We start from the raw sequence: 21,111 nt of genomic DNA, 5'->3' as shown, positions 1-21,111 counted from the left end.
TTACCAGCTTCCGTTAAAATCGTCATTTGACGCACCGTTGTATTAAACAAGTTTGAGAGCCTCGCATGCAAAACCACATCATTTTTCCGTCTTTAAAACACGCAAATATTTCTGCGCAATGTTTAAATGTGTACTGGGTTGGTTTTAGGGAATGTTGCGTTGTCTTTTTGGGTGCAAAATAATTAAATTTCGAAGACATGTATTTCATTCACTTAAAAGTACTTCGTGAATATAATTGATTTTTACCATGTGCGAAACCTTCAAATGGATTAAGCCTCTGGTGGTTGAATTGCAGAAGGATGATCTACAGATTCCTGTAAAAATTTCTTTGGGCAAATGATTGTGAGCCACGCGAGAGCTTTTCAAAGTACGTTAAAAATGCAAGTATTTGACCATTCTCTCGTCAAATTTCAATTTACGGGTTAGACGTATATTTTAGCATGCGCCACATGACCTGACCAGTGTTAAGTTGAAATTGACACAGAGCTGATAATTTCGAAATGTTCTAACCTCATTTGCTGTAAAAGGCAGGTCCAAAGCCGATTTGACGTGTTTCTCTCACCATTCGTCGCACATAAAGCAGAAGTTTGCTTTTGTTTACATAACGTCCGATGTACATCGCCAACTGTCAACTTATTTAATGGTCGAATACCATGAATATGTGACCCTCTTTCGACACATATGATCACCACTGCATCTAAGTCAAAAACGGCTAAGTCATTTGTAGATAGTTGCTTGCTTTGCACTACACCAAAAATATTACGTTTGATCATCATGGTTTGATGGCTTGAATCCTTGCTTGCAGCGGTTCCCTGTTCGTCACGCAATGCTGTCATCCCAATTTAGGGGGTAGGGGTGGGACAATTTCTATCCTAACACATAAGGCTCCGTAAGGCTGGGAACCACTGGGAGTACACAATCGCGTTGAGTAGGAAGAGATACATTAAGAAGTGAGAAGAATGAATAGTTTACCATTGCCCCTGTTGTTATCTTTTACTCGACCACCGCTACCTACATGCCCTGCGTAATACTGTAACGCTAAACTCATACCTAGGTCTTTTCGCGCTGTGCAATTATTTTTGGTTTACATGTAATACAATGGGCTACCCCCGGGGAAATGGGTGGTGACCGCTTAATGGGGCTAGCCACTTAAATAGAGGTTGGTGTACCTTGAATATTTAATTTTTCACTATCGGGTTATAAATTTCTTGGTGAACATGGAGTCAATTCAAGACAATCATGATAGACATGTATTTGAATTATCACTCGTCATGCACCTTAAATTTCAGACTCTTATCTGCCATCGCCCTTTCCAAAACAAAGTTTTTAAATTTTAGGTGGCCGCTTAATAGGGGTAAAGACATCAATGAAATCCTTATCGGAACGACCAAATGGTGGCCGCGGAGGTAACCGATCAATAAGTGTTTTATTTACAATATTTTACTGACAATAATTTTGGACTGTATGGACAAAAGTCCTCTATTTTCTGTTAGAAACATACCAATGCCTCACCACTAGGCAAACAAAATACGCCAAATAAAATGGCATGGCCAGGGCTATTTACTCACGTAATTACTGATTAAATTTAGTCTGTTTTTCTCACGAATTAGACACGTTGTGATTTCCTATTTTTATTTCAGCTAGTTCTTGCTTCATTGATCTATAATTTGTTCCATGGCGATTTTTTAAAAATTCTAGTGAGTACAGGCACTAGCTTAATCAGCTGTTGTCTGAAACATCAAAACGTACAACAAACGTGATTTGGACCGAGGCCAAGTACACTATAGAAAACGATTATATAAATATACACATATTATTATATATATAAACAAACAGATGAAGAATGATTAAATTGTTTCACTTATCCTGAGAGTGCTCTGTACAAAATAGATCAAAATGTGCAGCACATGCCGTGACAGCATTGCGTGACGAACAAATAACGGCTGTAAGATTGTGCTGCGCCGACACGCTTATCAGCAATGGTCAGCAATCGATCAAACGTATCATTTTGGCTCAGTGCAAAGCAAGCAACTATCTACAAATGACTCAGCCGTTTTTGACTTATATGCAGTGATGTTCATATGCGCAGAAAGATGGTCACAGATTCCTGGTATTCGACCAATAATAGGTTGACAGTTGACGATGTACATCGGGCGTTAACGTTGTGTAAACAAAAGCAAACTTCTGCTTTACGTGCGACGAATGGTCAGAGATCGACTAGAAACACGTCAAATCGGCTTTGAACCTGCCTTTTGCAACAAATAAGGTTAGAACATTTCGAAATTATCAGCTCTGTGTCTATTTCAACTTATTATAGGTCAAGTCATGTGGCGCATGCGAAAATATACGTCTAACCCGTAAATTGAAATTTGACGCCGGATGGTCAAATATTTGCATTTTTGACGTACTTTGAAAAGCTCTCGCGTCGCTCACAATCATTTGCCCAAAGAAATTTTTACAGGAATCTGTAGATCATCCTTCTGCGATTCAACCACCAGAGGCTTAATCCATTTGAAGGTTTAATTTCGCACAAGGTGAAAATCAATTATATTCACGAAGTACTTTTAAGTGAATGAAATACATGTCTTCGAAATTTAATTATTTTGCACCCAAAAAGACAACGCAACATTCCCTAAAACCAACCCAGTACACATTTAAACATTGCACAAAAATATTTGCGTGTTTTAAAGACGGAAGAATGATGTGGTTTTGCGTGCGAGGCTCTCAAACTTCCTTAATAAAACGGTGCGTCAAATGACGATTTTAACGGAAGTTGGTAATTTGCATATTTCATTGAAATAAAAGGATATTTTGCCAAAAAAAACTATCCAGTGGTTTTTGTCATGTCTTAGCTTATCTACCATAAGAATATGAGCGAAATCGAATTTTCGACCCTTGCCGCGAAATTATGATTTTGTCTGATTTTTACAGGCAGGCACTCTTAAAACGGTCAAAAAACTACTAATTTGGTCATGATCTGTCACTCGCTATTCTTTCTTAGCTATTGCAGTTTACAGAACTCCTATTTTTCCCATCAAGTAACGATACGTTATTATCGGCAAAGTTTAATCGACGTTTCAATCGTTCAGTGAAACTAAAATATGATGAGAACAGAAGCAGCTACGAATAGCTCAGAGAACGCCACTGGTTCATCATGATCAATCTGGCGTTTGCTGACCTGATGCTAGGAACTTTGGTTCCACCCATGTTCGTTTACGTTGTCGGATTTGAATATCACTTTTGGTCTGCCGGATTACCTATACTTTAAAGCTTTTTACTGAATCGTTGATACCTTTTTCTCGCAGCCCTCCTTAACTTCAGCAGCTTTCATATCTTGCGAGAGATTTTACGCCACTTATTGGCCACACAAGTATCGAAGATTGTCATTACGAGCATACCGCATTGTTATTTTTTTGGTCTGGGTAGTTTCTCTGGTTTTTGACGCCATCTTCACTGCATTGAAGCTCTTTATTTCAAGCAAACACGCTATATATCCTTGGATGGTATACGCACTGATTGTTATATTCATCATATGTGGTTGTAACATCGGTATTTGGAGAAAGTTTCAACACGGAGGGGTCGCAACACAGCAACCACCATTGGTTCCATCTTCTCTCTCTTGCATTACAAGCCTATAGATTTAAAAGAAATGTTAAAGGATCATTTTATTATCAAGACATATGATACCACACAAATCCATTAACAATAATATAGATATTATGTATATGAAATTATTTATGTGATTAAGTCTACAAAAAGATATGGCAGAATCATAAAGCCAAAAATACACTATAATAGCAAATTAATAATTTACAAGGCTTACTAAGAACTATTGTTGTGTGTTGTTACTGAAGAGAAATATAACATTTGCATATAATCAATAAAAATTATTGATTTCTGATTCAAGTGCAATTTTCTAGTTAGAAAACTTCTGTTTTGGGTGGAGAAAAAAAAATTATTTTGATAAATAATTTGCTAGTGCATATATTACCCCAAGTCCTCGATATCTGAACTATCACTTCCACTGTCCTCTGGAGGATCTTCATTGAGCTCAATTAGAGCCTCTTGGAGAGGAAGTGCTCCTCTGCAATATAAAGTAACTATTAAAACAATGCTCTCAATTATTACACATATGCGTAATTGTTATCATGCTACATTTCATGATAAAACCACCTCTAATTAAATTATTGTGGTCTATATTGCACACTGCCTTTTATAGCAATAGTGATCATTGGCAATCAGCAACTTTGAAAATAATTTTCCCATAGTGTTGATTGTCAAAGAAAGCTGACCAGATGTACATGTATCTAACTGTTGCCAAGTACAAACAATCATTTACCTCCAAGTCATTTCATCTGAATCACTTGAACAACTTGATTCACTGTCAGGCTCATCTGAATTACGATACTTGTCAGCATCTCCTTTCATAATGACCGAGTCATTCTTGACCTCACATATGACATCATTGACACAAAAAGAAGAGGCGCCTGTTGAATCAAAATCAGCCGATATACCTGTAATAGCGACATCACCATCCTCACTGCAACAAAGAAGTTGAACACAAAACATATTTCGTAATACGTTCACTTCATACATGCATACCTGTATCATTATATATAGATATATATTATTGGCTCAACCACATACATGTGTAGTTGGTCAGACTCAATGTTTCATTGAGACAAACAAAACAGTAGGTGATATATAAAACAACTATGCAAGTCACAGGACATTACATTTTGAGCATCACTGACAAAGTCGCCAAGCAGAAAGGGAATTTTGTATATCTGGATAATAAAGGTAACATGTGGAGGGCAGCATGATTGAAAAGACATCAGTTACTTGACTGGACCCTTCTGATAAAAGCAGGCATGGATGACAGATCCACCCTTACAACAACATAGCCAATCAGCGAACGGCATTCGTGATAGAATGCTAGTAGATATATACTAAACCCAGTTAAAGTACATACAGCTGGATTGTACAGATCCAATATATTTCTGAATAGCAAGCTCTTTTGCAACAACATAAATAACAAACTAACCTGTCATGATAACCGCCTCCCAATGATAAATCTGGCAACTGCACCTGGATATCTTTCCCATTCATTGGAGTGGACGTTACAAGAGGGACAGCTGTGTGACATGTAAATGAATGAATAGATACATAAATAAACAAATAAATAAATATATAAGGAAAAAAAAAATAAACAGACTATAAAGGAAATATGTAAAAATAAAACTGACCAAATGAATTAAGAGTGCCTGCCCGTACAAATCAGACAAATTCTTAATTTCGCGGCAAGGGTCGAAAATTCGATTTCGCTCATATTCTTATGGTAGATGGGCTAGGGCATGACAAAAACTACTGGATAGTTTTTTTGGCAAAATATCCTTTTAATTCAAAGAAATATGCAAATTAACAAATTCCGTTAAAATCGTCATTTGACGCACCATTTTATTAAACAAGTTTGAGAGCCTCGCATGCAAAACCACATCATTCTTCCGTCTTTAAAACACTCAAATATTTTTGTGCAATGTTTAAATGTGTACTGGGTTGATTTTAGGGAATGCTGCGTTGTCTTTTTGGGTGCACAATAATTAAATTTCGAAGGACATGTATTTCATTCACTTAAAAGTACTTCGTGAATATAATTAATTTTCACCATGTGCGAAACCTTCAAATGGACCAAGCTTCTGGTGGTTGAATTGCAGAAGGATAGTCTACAGATTCCTGTAAAAATTTCTTTGGGCAAATGATTGTGAGCGACGCGAGAGCTTTTCAAAGTACGTTAAAAATGCAAATATTTGACCATCCGTCGTCAAATTTCAATTTACGGTTTAGACGCATATTTTAGCATGCGCCACATGACTTGACCAATGTTAAGTTGAAATAGACACAGAGCTGATAATTTCGAAATGTTCTAACCTGATTTGCTGTAAAAGGCAGGTCCAAAGCCGATCTGATGTGTTTCTCTCACCATTCGTCGCACATAAAGCAGAAGTTTGCTTTTGTTTACATAACGTCCGATGTACATCGCCAACTGTCAACTTATTTAACGGTCGAATACCATGAATCTGTGACCCTCGTTCGACACATATGATCACCACTGCATCTAAGTCATAAACGGCTAAGTCATTCGTAGATAGTTGCTTACTTTGTACTACACCAAAATATTACGTTTGATCATCATGGTTTGATGGCTTGAATCCTTGCTTCTAGCGGTTCCTTGTTCGTCACGCAAATCTGTCATCCCAATTTAGGGGGTAGGGGTGGGACAATTTCTATCCTAATACGTAAGGCTCCGTAAGGCTTGGAATCACTGGGAGCACACAATCGTGTTGAGTGGGAAGAGATTAAATTAAGAAATGAAAAGAATGAATAATTTACCATTGCCCCTGTTGTTATCTTTTACTCGACCACCGTTACCTACATGCCCCTGCGTAATACTGTAACGCTAAACTCATACCTAGGTCTTTTTCGCGCTATGCAATTATTTTTGGTTTACATGTAATACAGTGGGCTACCCTCGGGGAAATGGGTGGCGACCGCTTAATGGGGCTAGCCGCTTAAATAGAGGTTGGTGTACCTTGAATATTTAATTTTTCACTATCGGGCTATAAATTTCTTGGTGAACATGGAGTCAATTCAATACAATCATGATAGACGTGTGTTTGAATTATCACTCGTCATGCACCTTCAATTTCAGACTCTTATCTGCCATCGCCCTTTCCAAAACAAAGTTCTTAAATTTTAGGTGGCCGCTTAATAGGGGTAAAGACAATAATGAAACCCTTATCGGAATGACCAAATGATGGCCGCGGAGGTAACCGGTCAATAGGTGTTTTATTTACAATATTTTACTGACGATAATTTTGGACTGTATTGACAACAGTCCTCTATTTTCTGTTACATACCAATGTCTCGCCACTAAGCAAACAAAATACGCCAAATAAAATGGCACGGCCAGGGCTATTTACTCACGTAATTACTAATTAAATTTAGTCTGTTGCACTAGCTTTATCAGCTGTTGTCTGAAACATCAGAACGTACAACAAACGTGATTTGGACCGAGGCCACGTACACCATAGAATATGATTATATAAATATACACATATATTATTATTATTATATATATGAAAAAACAGATGAACAATGATTAAATTGTTACACTTATCCTGAGAGTACTCTATACAAAATAGATCAAAATGTGCAGCATATGCCGTGACAGCATTGCGTGACGAACAATAACAGCTGTAAGATTGTGCTGCGCCGACACGCTTATCAGCAATGGTCAGCAATCGATCAAACGCAATATTTTGGCGCAGCGCAAAGCAAGGAACTATCTACAAATGACTCAGCCGTTTTAGACTTAGATGCAGCGATGTTCATATGCGCAGAAAGATGGTCACAGATTCATAGTATTCGACCAATAATAGGTTGACAGTAGGCGATCACTACATCGGACGTTAACCTTGTGTAAACAAAAGCAAACATCTGCTTTATGTGCGACGAATGGTGAGAGATCGACTAGAAACACGTCAAATCGGCTTTGGACCTGCCTTTTACAGCAAATCAGGTTAGAACATTTCGAAATTATCAGCTCTGTGCCTATTTCAGCTTAACATAGGTCAAGTCATGTGGCGCACGCTAAAATATACGTCTAAACCGTAAATTGAAATTTGACGACGGATGGTCAAATATTTGCATTTTTGACGTACTTTGAAAAGCTCTCGCGTCGCTCACAATCATTTGCCCAAAGAAATTTTTACAGGAATCTGTAGACCATCCTTCTGCGATTCAACCACCAGAAGCTTGCTCTATTTGAAGGTTTCGCACATGGTGAAAATTAATTATATTCACGAAGTACTTTTAAGTGAATGAAATACATGTCTTCGAAATTTAATTATTTTGCACCCAAAAAGACAACGCAACATTCCCTAAAATCAACCCAGTACACATTTGAACATTGCACAAAAATATTTGAGTGTTTTAAAGACGGAAGAATGATGTGGTTTTGTATGCGAGGCTCTCAAACTTTTTTAATAAAATGGTGCGTCAAATGACGATTTTAACGGAATTTGGTAATTTGCATATTTCTTTCAAATAAAAGGATATTTTGCCAAAAAAACTATCCAGTAGTTTTTGTCATGCCCCAGCCTATCTACCATAAATATATGAGCGAAATCGAATTTTCGATCCTTGCCGAGTTATTTTCCATTCTTATGGACAGGGACTCTTAAATGTAACGACTTCACCTACTCTACTTATTCCTCATCTAAAAAAGGTCAAAGTTGCGAGTGAAAACTTGTTTACATAATGTATCACCTTCAACATGGCGCCGTCGTTTTGCGGAAGGGCCATCGTCTCGTTTCTTCTCTCGTCTTGAAATTTCCTCTGCTGTGTAAATTTCCCTTATTTGAGAATAAAAAGAATTAGAACACGGAAATAACCAGAGAAACGGCACAAGCAAAGGCACAAAGTGCTCGTGAAAAATAAACGAAAGATGCTTGCCTTCTTCGTCGTTCCAAGGAAAGAAGGTGGGCAGCAAACGCTGAATCGCTTCGATATCCGCAATAAATCTTCGCAAATACCCACGAAGAATAAATTTGGCAGTCTAACCAAATCCTTCTATGGCCTCGTTGCCAAAACTTTACAACCTCAGAAAATGAAGCGTGAATCTTCTTTCGGCCACTTCCAGTTCGCCGACCGCCTAGGGAAGACATTAAAACATCCACGAAAATTCACTCTCTAAACCTCAAACACCAACCAAAATCTACATCTACATACTCCAAAGCAATCAATTGAGCTATTACAACTATCAGAAATATAAATCCCTCTAGGATCGCAAAGATATTTTCGGATAAAGTTATGAAAGCGTCCTCCTCGACGATATTGAAAGTTTGAGGCTAAAACTTTCAAACTGTTTCGTGACCGGACACGCATGCGCGGCCGTGACCCAGCTTCTTTAACAAAGACCTTGATGTTTGTATCTACTCTTGCTTTGCTGTCGTGGCTCCCTTTAATCATTTCGATCAATCTAAATTTAGTCTATCATATCCAGATACCTAGCCTTTGGTATTACCTGGTGGTAGTTTTAAATATATCGAGCTCCTTTGTAAATCCAGTTTCGTACGCGTTAAGGATTCCTGAGTTCACAGAAGCCCTGGTTTTGTGCTGCTCTAAAAGGTCAGCGTCGCCGTTCATCACAGCAACTAAAAGACACAGGAAAATAAGAATAGAGCCCGGTCAACTACAACTGGCGTTTGAACAGGAAGTGATGGATACCAAACTGTAGTGAAACGAGACAATAGAACTTCTAGGTTGATACTACAGGTTTTACTCTCTAATATTTCATAACAAAACATTGTTTTGAACATTGTTAATCATTCATGCTAATATTTAATTCTACGGTATGCGATCTTAAAAATATTTTGTTTCGTCAGTGAACTCAACAACAGGTTGAATAAGTGAAACTTTGGATCTCAACTTTATTAGTACAGCATTAATGTACTCCCTATAAACACAGCACAAAATACAAGAAGTAATAATTATCTTCATGCAATATCTTGTTACGATAATAGCTGCGAATTAAAATAAACCTCAAAATTAACAAGGATCCCTTGGAAAAGTTTTGGGCTTGGCCAACGATTTTTAAATTCGCCTTAATACTAGGTGAACATAATTTTGTAGTTGATCAAAATATACAGTTAAGAAAGAGAATTAGCAGCAGCTATGAATATTATGATAAATAAGGACGAACTATCAAAAGATGTGTGTCCGTTTCTACATCTGTAATAGAAACCGTATTCCTTGAAGAAGTGTACTGAGTTTTCTTCAAATATAAATTTGTAGAGGTCTGAGTTGAAGTTTGGTGACTAATTTATGACCGTTGAAGCATGTAACTCCCAGAAGAAATTAATAGAAAAGAGAACTTTTAAATATTTTTGTCCACACTCGTCATGTGCAGACTTCTAGACTGTACTGATCATCCCGCTTCCAAAACCATTTCACTTTTTACAAAATCTCATGCAGCTTTCTCAGTATGTTTTTTCCTTCGAGTGAAAATAATGCACTGTTCAATCAGCTCCTAGCAACTTGAAAGATTATTTATTTGTCCCTTTATAACTAATATAGGGTTGAGAGGATCAGTTTCCCCACATAACTCAGATTTTATTAGCATGCCACATTACCTTATATAAAGTCTTGTTTTATTGGGATCAACCGTTTCAACTGCAAACGATTTGGGTTGATACGGTTGACGTTTCTCAATAGATCACTTTTCTAACCATTTACGGTTGAAACGCGGTAACTCCTGGGAATAGTCCTCACGCGAGCTACAATCACGCGACATAATCACGAAAATGCTTTTTGAACTGTTTCAACCTGGTTTGAGGCCGGTTCAAAAAGCCTTGATCAAGCAAAGCAATAGGAAACGGTTTTCCCCCAATAGAACACGAAAAGACCCAACAGGCAGAAACGGTTGATCCCAATAGAACACGACCTAAATGTATTCTATATATTTTGTTTGTGTTTTTGCTTTTTTTTTTTTTTTTCGCTTGGCTAGAGAGGCTAAGAGAGTGTTCCTAAGTCGCTAAAAGGACAATTACTAGCTCAAGAACAAGTTCAGCACACTGTGTAACATTGAATTTTCATTCCAAGTGCATTTGTCTTACCGAAACTGAAATTTAAGACAAAAAGAGCGCCAATGGTTATTTGATGGTCATTATTCAAATTTGTGGGCCATAAAATGGACAAAGAAAACAGATGTCGCATCTTTATCACTTCATTAACACTGGGCCGCTAACAATGTGCACTCAATTGCCAATCTAACTCCAAGTGGCATGGCAAAACCAACTCCAAATCTCTAAGTTTACTTTCCCCGTCGGGAAGGCTTATAACCGTGTCTTATAAACTCGAGTTAAAAGAGAATTAAGCTGTAAGGTATGGTTCCTCAATGGTAAATACTTCTTGGAAATTCAAGATCAAACAAGACATTGAGTTAATATGATTCTGTTCGTTATTCTTTTGTAAAGTTAGAACGGCAAACATTTCCTTTTTAAATTAAAATGTTTAATTACGGGCCCCGCCAGAGACTAAATGTCGATGATTAGCTTGTGACAGATGGCAATTCACGAACGCAGCAAAATTAAAAAGCTAGCTACAGTAGGTCTGGTGAATATATCTGCTGTTTTCGCTTATAAATCGCTCTGCACATGTAAATCACTTTATAGATGTATTTTGGACAAAGAAAAATGTCGAAGACTCCTAATGTCAGTGGATTGCTGAAGAACTCCACGAACTATCAAAAGTACTTATTTATGCAACATTGATGCAATATTCATATTCTTTCATATTTATGACTTACCCCTAATGTCAATGGATTGCTGAAGAACTCTATAAGCAATAAAAAGTCAACATCCATGCAAACCAAACAACTACATCTATTAAATTATCAATGAATTACCCAGTTGTTGATTAGGTTATTCTTCCTTCCTTTTTAACCCAAAGAATTGGCTAATAAACTAAAATAAAATCAGACATTTAACAATCACGTAACAGCAAAATACTCGAAAACGCAGATGAAAATTCACAATATCCCCAGAATTTAAGTACGAACCTGTCTCAAAATACAGTTCTGTGATATTTCCATGTAAATTTAAAGAAATATACAATCGTTTTTCACGGTAGCCGAGCACTAATTTGTTGATTATTTTGTTTCGGACCAGGCTCATTGTGAATTTTAAATTCTTGCAAAAGAATGTGAAAGTCAGGATAATTTAGTACTCAGGAATGAGTGCTATCTTGATTGAGGACTTCCATTGCATTTTTTTGCAAAAATTTATTTCATAGTGAGTTTTAAAAGGAAATAGTTTCTAACTATTTGTAGAAATTCAAATTTAGTCTAGTAAGAACAGTGCATAAAAGCTGCGGACTTTTGATTGGTTAACCTTTAATAATTCGCGTGCATCAAGGAAAAAGTTGACGATATGCCACTTGGTGCCATCAGACGTTGTTACGTAAACGCCCACGGTTTTGCGCATGAGCTGTTTCCTCGCCACGAGACAACACTTACACCTTGCTTTCTGTCAAAATTAACCTCAAACTATTTTTTTATGGATAATTTTTTAAATTTTGAACATTTCAGCCTTTTAAATTTTGTTTAGAATTCTCGTGTAAACTTTCTAATGGATCTCTAATATGGTTGCACTATCCTCATTATAATTTGGCATTGTCCATATAGACCTGAATTGGAATTAGTGTTCAAGAAAGCTTCAAGCTGCTCAAGCTATTGTTTTAATAAAGGATCGTTTCGCTTTCTCTTTTGTAACTAGAAGAGCAGACTTTTATTCCTACTCCAAGTTTCCTCAGCATAAATTTCCTCGATCGATCCATCGATGCCTCGCGATCTTTTTAATTATAAGCTGCGTGTTAATCTTTGAAAAAACTAATTCTATCATTTTATGGCCACTAGCGTAAGCAACCCAAATTCCGCGTAACAAAAACAGTTTAAAAAGCTGATGTCACCTAAAATTGGAGGCAGCGTGGCCGAGTGGTTTAGGGCGCTTGATTTGAAATCTGGAGGTCCCTGGTTCAAATCCTCCGCCCTACCGCTATCTGGATTTGTTCTCGGTAGCCCCGAGTTCAGCCCCTCGACCGCGTTGTGTAAATAGCCAACTGGTCAGCCTCCCACCAGTTGGGATTCTTAATAGTTTATGTTATATTTGAAATATTTGTTTATTTATTTACAGTGTCCCCAATTAGCACATTAATGCTAAATACATCGACACTTAAATAAAGGGATTATTATTATTAGCTTTTCACTAAATTTACTAGTTATTACAACGATGATTAGTAAATTTTAAATTTTCACGTCAAGTCGCAAGAGCGTGGGAAAACGAGTCTGCAATGTCCTTTCGGCGGTCAGCGGCTAGGGATCTAGTCGTGACCCCATAACTCAGATAACGCTGCGGCCAAAACGGTGTGGCGGTTGGGGAAGTTTTTCCTTTTGAGTGACCATCATTTGTGAAAAATAACATAACATTGTTCCACTAAACGTTTTCTGGCCGGAGAAAAATTATTTCCCTATTTGTGCATTCGTTTGGATTCCACCGCTATTTGTACAAATGACGTCAACGGCCGCTGTCACGCGACGACATTTTCCAGATTCAACTTTCGTTAGCAGATGGTAATTTCGAGTTATTTTCTTTTTCTGCTTATTTTTCATCTTCCTGTCTCTTTCAATTCTACGTCCTTCTACTCAGGATGGTCTTTGAATGCCTAGCAAGGTTCAAAGTGGTGTTTAACACGCTATCCACGGCCGTATTGACAAAAGAGAAGTGTTTCGCCGAAGTAGCAGGATAACGGTAAACACGGTAACTTTTGAACGCTTTGTACAAGGTCAATATACTTTGGCCGAAAAATGTTTTTCCAGAGACGTGATGTGTATCCCTCCAATGTCTAATTCATCACTGTGATTGCTTTCAACAGCGTTGGACTTTTGAGAAATAATTATTTTAAAATCAGCTCCAACGCTCCATCTAATTTAGTATGCAACATTTGAAACTTTATTTTTTAATCGCTTCGGCAGTTTTTTGATGTTTATCGAATGATATTGCATTAAAAGGCCTTTTCTTCAACACTGTATAGTTTTCTCATTATTTTGCGTTGCGATAGTAATTTCTGACCAGTATTTTGCGGGGCCTTATTTTCGGCCTGATTTTGCTGCTATCAGACGGAAAAACTTTGCGGCTCGATATTTTTGGTTTAAAGCGAAACTGAAACAAAAGAAATTCATTTTTAAATAGTATTCGGTAACCTCTACTTGGGAGATAAAAATCGGCCGATTTTATTTTGTAGCCGCAAATCATCGGTCGTTTCTTAGGCGCAGGGCCTCTTAAGCTTTTCATAATGACATTTGTCGCAAAAAAGTTAAAATGATGAAGTGGGGAAATAAGTAAAGCTTTTATTTCATGGGCGCAATTTGAAGTCATGTACAGAAAAGAACCCTGCCGTTGCTGATTCTTTGTTCCTGTCACGTTTATCTGGCTGCGTTACAATCTACGCTCATTATTAGCGACCCAAATAATACAATTCCAACAAGCGATCAATAATATTTGGAATAACTATCAAGCCCAACACGCACGAATTGAGGACCTATCTTGAAGTCCCTGTGTAGTTTTCTTTTTTCAGAAAGACCGCAGTGTCAACCTCATGTCCGTGTTGAAGCCGGTAAACATTGCAGTCATAACACGCTCGCAGACGTATTAAGTTGCACATGGGTGTCTATAAAGTCTTGACAAGTTGCGTCAGTTTTAAGTCAACTGAGATATGTCATGTGAAAGATTAATCCACGATGATTGGTCTTAAAGCGGTCAAAAAACTACAAATTTGGTCATGATCTGTCACTCGCTACTCTTTCTCATACATTGCGGTTTACAGAACTCCTATTTTTCCCATCAAGTAACGATACGTTATTATCGGCAAAGTTTAATCGTCGTTTCAATCGTTCAGTGAAACTAAATTATGATGAGAACAGAAGCAGCTACGAATAGCTCAGAGAACGCCACTGGTTTATCAATAATTGTTCCTTCCAAGGCAGAAGGCATCGCATTGTGCGCCGCATTTGTTTTGACATTTGTATTTATTGTTGTAGGAAACTTGCTCACCATTGTTCTGTTGGCAGTAGACAAGAGCCTTCGTAAGAGAAGTTTGTTCCTAGTCATCAATATGGCGTTTGCTGACCTGATGCTAGGAACTTTGGTTCCACCCATGTTCGTTTACGTTGTCGGGTTTGAATATCAGTTTTGGTCTGCCGGATTGCCGATGTATTTTACAGCTTTGCGCCGAATCGTTTATACCTTTTTCTCGCAGGCCTCCTTAACTTCAGCAGCTTTCATATCTTGCGAGAGATTTTACGCCACTTATTGGCCACACAAGTATCGAAGACTATCATTACGAGCATACCGCATTGTTATTTGTTTGATCTGGGTAGTTTCTCTGGTTTTTGGCGCCATCTTCCCTGCATTGAAGCTCTTTATTTCAAGCAAACACGCCATATATCCTTGGATGGTATACGCACTGATTGTTATATTCATCATATGTGGTTGTAACATCGGCATTTGGAGAAAGTTTCAACACGGAGGGGTCGCAATACAGCAACCACGCAGAGCCTCGCAAAGCAAACGCTTAACAAAGACTTTGATGTTTGTATCTACTCTTTCTTTGCTCTCGTGGCTCCCTTTAATCATTTCGATCAATCTAAATTTAGTCTATCATGTCCAGATACCTAGCCTTTGGTATTACCTGGTGGTAGTTTTAAATATATCGAGCTCCTTTGTGAATCCAGTTTTGTACGCGTTAAGGATTCCTGAGTTCACAGAAGCCCTGGTTTTGTGCTGCTCTAAAAGGTCAGCGGCGCCGATCATTACAGCAACTAAAAGACACAGGAAAATAAGAATAGAGCCCGGTCAACTACAACTGGCGTTTGAACAGGAAGTGATGGATACCAAATTGTAGTGAAACGAGACAATAGAACGTCTAGGTTGATACTGCAGGTTTTACTTTCAAATATTTCATAACAAAACATTGTTAATCATTCATGCTAATATTAGATTCTACGGTAATCTATGCAATCTTAAAAATATTTTGTTTCGTCAGTGAACTCAACAACAGGTTGAATAAGTGAAACTTTGGATCTCAAATTTATTAGTACAGCATTAATGTACTCCCTATAAACACAGCACAAAAAACAAGAGGTAATAAATTATCTTCATGCAATATCTTGTTACGATAATAGCTGCGAATTAAAATAAACCTCAAAATTAACAAGGATCCCTTGGAAAAGTTTTGAGCTTGGCCAACGATTTTTAAATTCGCCTTGATACTAGGTGAACATAATTTTGTAGTTGATCAAAATATACAGTTAAGAAAGAGAATTAGCAGCACCTGTGGATACATTATGATAAATAAGCACGAACTATCAAAAGATGTGTGTCCGTTTCTACATCTGTAATAGGAACCGTATTCCTTGAAGAAGTGTACTGAGTTTTCTTTAAATATACATTTGTAGAGGTCTGAGTTGAAGTTTGGTGACTAATTTATGACCGTTGAAGCATGAAACTCCCAGAAGAAATTAAGTGAAAAGAGAACTTAATGTTTTTGTCCACACTCGTCACGTGCGGACTTTTAAACTGTGCTGGTCATCCCGCTTCCAAAACCATTTCACTTTTTACAAAATCTCATGCATCTTTCTAAGTTTTGTCCTTCGATTGAAAATAATGTACTTTTCTAACCATTTGCGGTTGAAGCGCGGTAACTCCTTGCAATAGTCCTCACGCGAGCTACAATCATGCTTTTTAAACTGTTTCCCCCAGGTTTGAGGCCGGTTAAAAAAACCTTGATCAAGCAAAGCAACAGAAAACAGTCTTCCCCCGATAGAACACGAAAAGACCCAACAGGCAGAAACGGTTGATTCCAATAGAACACGACCTAAATGTATTCTATATATTTTGTTTTGTTTTTTTTTTTTTCGCTTGGCTAGTGAGGCTAAGAGAGTGTTGCTAGGTCGCTAAAAGGACAATTACTAGTTCAAGAACAAGTTCAGCGCACTGTGTAACATTGAATTTTCATTCCAAGTCCATTTGTTTTACCGAAACTGAAATTTAAGACAAAAAGAGCGCCAATGGTTATTTGATGGTCATTATTCAAATTTGTGGGCCATAAAATGGACAACGAAAACAGATGCCGCATCTTTATCATTTCATTAACACTGGGCCGCTAACAATGTGCACTCAATTGCCAATCTAACTCCAAGTGGCATGCTAAAACCAACTTCAAATCTCTAAGTTTACTTTCCCCGTCGGAAAGACTTATAACCTTGACTTATAAACTCCAGTTAATAGAGAATTAAGCTGTAAGGTATAGTTCCTTAAAGGTAAATACTTTTTCAAATTCAAGATCAAACAAGGCATTGAGTAAATATGATCCTGTTCCTTATTCTTTTGTAAAGTTAAAACGGCAAACATTTCCTTTTTAAATTAAAATTTTTAATTACGTGCGCCGCCAGAGACTAAATATCGATGATTAGTTTGTGACAGATGGCAATTTTACGAACGCAGCAAAATTAAAAAGCTACAGTAGGTCTGGTGGATATATCTGCTGTTTTCGCTTTTAAATCGCTCTGCACATGTAAATCACTTTATACATATATTTTTGAAAAAGAAAAATGTCGAAGACTCCTAATGTCAGTGGATTGCTGAAGAACTCCGTGGGCCATAAAAAGTAAATATTGATGCAATATTGATGCAATATTCATATTCATTTATATTTATGACGTACCCCTAATGTCAATGGATTGCTGAAGAACTCTATAAACAATAAAAAGTCAAAATCCATGCAAACCGAGCAACTACATCTATTAAATTATCAATGTCTTACCCAACTGTTGATTGGGCTATTCTTCCTTCCCTTTTAACTCAAAGAATAATTGACTGATAAACTAAAATAAAATGAGACATTTAACAATCACGAAAATGCAGATGAAAATTCACAATATCCCCAGAATTTAAGTAAGAACCTGTCTCAAAATACAGTTCTGTGATATTTCCACGTAAATTTAAACAAATATACTAGCGTTTTTTACGGTAGCCGAGCACTAATTTGTTGATTATTCGGTTTTGGACCAAGCTCATTGTGAATTTTAAATTCTTGCAAAAGGATACGAAAGTCAGGATAATTTAGTACTCAGGAATGAGTTCTATTTTGATTGAGGACTTCCATTGCATTTTTTTTGCAAAAATTTATTTCATAGTCAGTTTTTAAAGCAAATAGTTTCTAGGCATTTGAAGAAATTTAAATTCAGTCTAGCAAGAACACTACATAATAGCTGCGGACTTTTGATGGGTTAACCTTTAATAACTCGCGTACATCAAGGAAAAAGTTGACAATATGCCACTTGCTGCCGTCAGACGTTGTTACGTAAACGGCCACGGTTTCGCGCAGGAGCTGTTTCCTCGTCACGATGCAGCACTTATACCTTGCTTTCTATCAAAATTAACCTTCTCAAACTATTTTTATGGATAATTTTTTAAATTTTGAACATTTCAGCCTTTTAAATTTTGTTTAGAATTCTCGTGTAAACTTTCCAATGGATCTCCAATATGGTTGCAGTATCCTCATTATAATTTTGCATTGTACATATAGATCTGAATTGGAATTAGTGATCAACAGAGCTTCAAGCTGCACAAGCTATTGTTTTAATAAAGGATCGTTTCGCTTTCTCTTTTGTAACTAGTAGAGCAGACTTTCCTTGATTCTCCAAGTTTCCTCAGGATAAATTTCCTCGATCGATCCATCGATGCTTCGCGATCTTTTTAATTATAAGCTGCCTGTTTAATCTTTGAAATAACTAATTTTATAATTTTATGGCCACTAGCGTAAGCAACCCAAATTCAGAATAACAAAAACAGTTTACAAAGCTGCTGTCACCTAAAATTAGCTTTTCACTAAATTTCCTGGTTATCACAAGGATGATTAGTAAATTTTACAACGTGAAATGTCCATTCGTGTTGCCGCCTTAATTCGGTTTTTCTTTCAATCGCCTTGGGTCAAAAATTCCACTTAGCAGATTGTTATTTGCAGTGAGCACAAAATAACAAGGCGATAAAAATGTCAAAGATACGGACGAGTTCCACAAAATATATTAGCACGTTTAGCCAGGCAGGCTCAGTGACCTGTTAATAACTGTGGCTTCAAAAGTACAAATACAAGATATAAGCCACAATATAAGCTTTTCTTAAGAGGAATTCGTCCATCATTTCTAAGTTTATCTTTAATGATTGGCGTATATTAAAGAAAAAGGTGACTACATGTCAATTGATGCCCTCAAACATTGTTAACTCCTTCGGCTTTGGGTATTAGCTGTTTCCTCGACACGTTTGAAAATTAAAGGCATCCCACAACACAGTACTTACATCTTGCTTTCACATAACAAACGTTCTCAAAGTTGTAATTAGTTTTATTTTGTAATCTTTTTTTAATATTTTAGCGCTGTTAATTTTCACTTTCCCTACAAAACCCACACTTTTGTTCCGATTAAATTACCTTACAATTAGTTAAGTTAAAATTAACCTCTATCGATCGATCGGTCGATGCTGCGAATTCTTTTTTACAATCAACTTCCTGTTTAATGTTTTGGGAAATTAATTATACAGTTTTATTGAAGGGAACTATTTACACACGTTTGAGATAACCGTCAGTTCTTTACAAACTTTTCGGTAAAACTACTATGGAGTATATGAATAGCAAGCTTACTCATTCACTGTTTTAAGGAAATAAAAAGAAGCAAAACATCCCAACCATCATTTGAAACCTTTACTTAAAAGCAAGGGAAAAAAAAAAAAAACAACAGATGCTTCTGTGTTGATCACTGACTCGTCAAATTTGAGGAATATGACATAAGCTTCGCGATGGATGACGCAACTTAGTCACGATTTATGGCAGTCATTGCAAAACTTTTCTGAAAATATTTTTCTTTCGCGTCTTTCAAACTAACACGGCCACTCTTTTGTTTTGTTTTATTTTTGGAACGAAAAAACAAAACAAGCGATCTTAAGCGTTTTAAGCTTTTCATAATGACGTTTGTCGCAAAAAAGTTATAATGATGAAGTGGGGAAATAAGTAAGGCTTTTATTTCATGGGCGCAATTTGAAGTCATGTACAGAAAAGCACCCTGCCGTTGCTGATTCTTTGTTCCTGTCACGTTTATCTGGCTGCGTTACAATCTACGTTCATTATTAGCGAGCGAAATAATACAATTCTAACAAGCGATCAGTAACATTTGGAATAACTATCGAGCCCAACATGCACGTATTGAGGACCTATCTTGAAGTCCCTGTGTCGTTTTCTTTTCGCAGAAAGGCCGAAGTGTCAACCTCAGGTCCGTGTTGAAGCCGGTAAACATTGCAGTCATAACACGCTCGTAGACGTATTAAGTTGCACATGGGTGTCTATAAAGTCTTGACAAGTTGCGTCAGTGTAAAGTCAACTGAGACATGTCATGTGAAAGATTAGTCCATGATGATTGGTCTTAAAGCGGTCCAAAAACTACAAATTTGGTCATGATCTGTCACTCGCTCCTCTTTCTCATATATTGCGGTTTACAGAACTCTTATTTTTCCCATCAAGTAACGATACGTTATTATCGGCAAAGTTTAATCGACATTTCAATTGTTCAGTGAAACCAAAATGTGATGAGAACAGAAGCAGCTAGCAATAGCTCAGAGAACGCGACTGCTTCATCAATGATTGTTCCTTCCATGGCAGAAGGCATCGCATTGTGCACCGCATTTATTTTGATATTTGTATTTATTGCTGTAGGAAACTTGCTCACCATTGTTCTGTTTGCAGTAAATAGGAGCTTTCGTAAGAGAAGTTTGTTTCTAGTCATCAATATGGCGTTTGCTGACCTGATGTTAGGAGTCCTGTCGCTACCTTTCTACATTTACATTGTTGGGAGCAGGTTTGAACTTTGGAAAGGTGGTTTGCCGAAGTCTTTGTCAATTTTCTACACGATCGTTGATATCTTTTTCTCGACGTTGTAGTTAATTTCTGCAGCTCTCATATCTGGTGAGAGATTTTATGCCATTTACAGGCCATTTAAGCACCGAACACTGTCGATGCGAACATACCGTATTGTTATTTTTGCTGTGTGGGCAGTGACTCTCCTTATCGCCGCCCTCGTCAGTGCAACAAATTTCTTGTTTTCATTTAAACGTTCTATGTATTCTTGGATGCCATACGTCTTGACTATGACATTCATCATATGTGGCTGTAACATCGGCATTTGGAGAAAGTTTCGACGTGGAAATATCGCTCCACAACAGCAAAACAGAGACTCGCGAAACAAACGCTTAACAAAGACCTTGCTATTTGTGTCTATTCTTGCTTTACTGTCCTGGATCCCTTTAGTTATTTTCAACTGTTTAATCTATGTCTTTGATGTCCAAATACCGTGGAAATTTTATGACCTGGTGAACGTTATAAATTACTCCAATTCGTTTGCAAATCCAGTTGTGTACGTATTAAGAATACCTGAGTTTAAAAAAGCCC

General features: G+C 37.2%; 2 protein-coding genes across 2 annotated transcripts in view; both read right to left on the bottom strand.

Annotated features, from left to right (window-relative positions):
* LOC145461481 (uncharacterized) overlaps positions 1 to 21,111 on the bottom strand; it is a 479,224-nt gene that overhangs the window by 371,508 nt on the left and 86,605 nt on the right.
* Positions 4,230 to 9,004, bottom strand: LOC145461326 (uncharacterized). Its single transcript, XM_081445642.1, has 4 exons — positions 8,515 to 9,004; positions 8,329 to 8,414; positions 5,045 to 5,135; positions 4,230 to 4,540 (listed from the first exon to the last, which is right to left on the bottom strand). Exons 1-4 carry the CDS (start codon positions 8,724 to 8,726, stop codon positions 4,336 to 4,338), a joined length of 594 nt encoding a protein of 197 aa, XP_081301768.1. The 5' UTR covers positions 8,727 to 9,004; the 3' UTR covers positions 4,230 to 4,335.

This window comes from Orbicella franksi, chromosome 1, assembly GCF_964199315.1.
Source record: "Orbicella franksi chromosome 1, jaOrbFran1.1, whole genome shotgun sequence".
Classification (NCBI taxonomy): Eukaryota; Metazoa; Cnidaria; class Anthozoa; order Scleractinia; family Merulinidae; genus Orbicella; species Orbicella franksi.
The sequence above is the reverse complement of the archived record's forward strand: the minus strand, read 5'-3'. Positions and strand labels throughout refer to the sequence as shown.

What these genes read in the sequence shown, in the direction of transcription:
- LOC145461326 (XM_081445642.1), bottom strand. Translation starts at nt 8,726, where the DNA reads ATGTCTTCCCTAGGCGGTCGGCGAACTGGAAGTGGCCGAAAGAAGATT. An exon ending in ACGACGGCGCCATGTTGAAG is followed by an intron (nt 5,136 to 8,328) that starts GTGATACATTAT and finishes CATGTCACACAG; the next exon opens with CTGTCCCTCTTGTAACGTCC. An exon ending in GGAGGCGGTTATCATGACAG is followed by an intron (nt 4,541 to 5,044) that starts GTTAGTTTGTTA and finishes TCTTTGTTGCAG; the next exon opens with TGAGGATGGTGATGTCGCTA.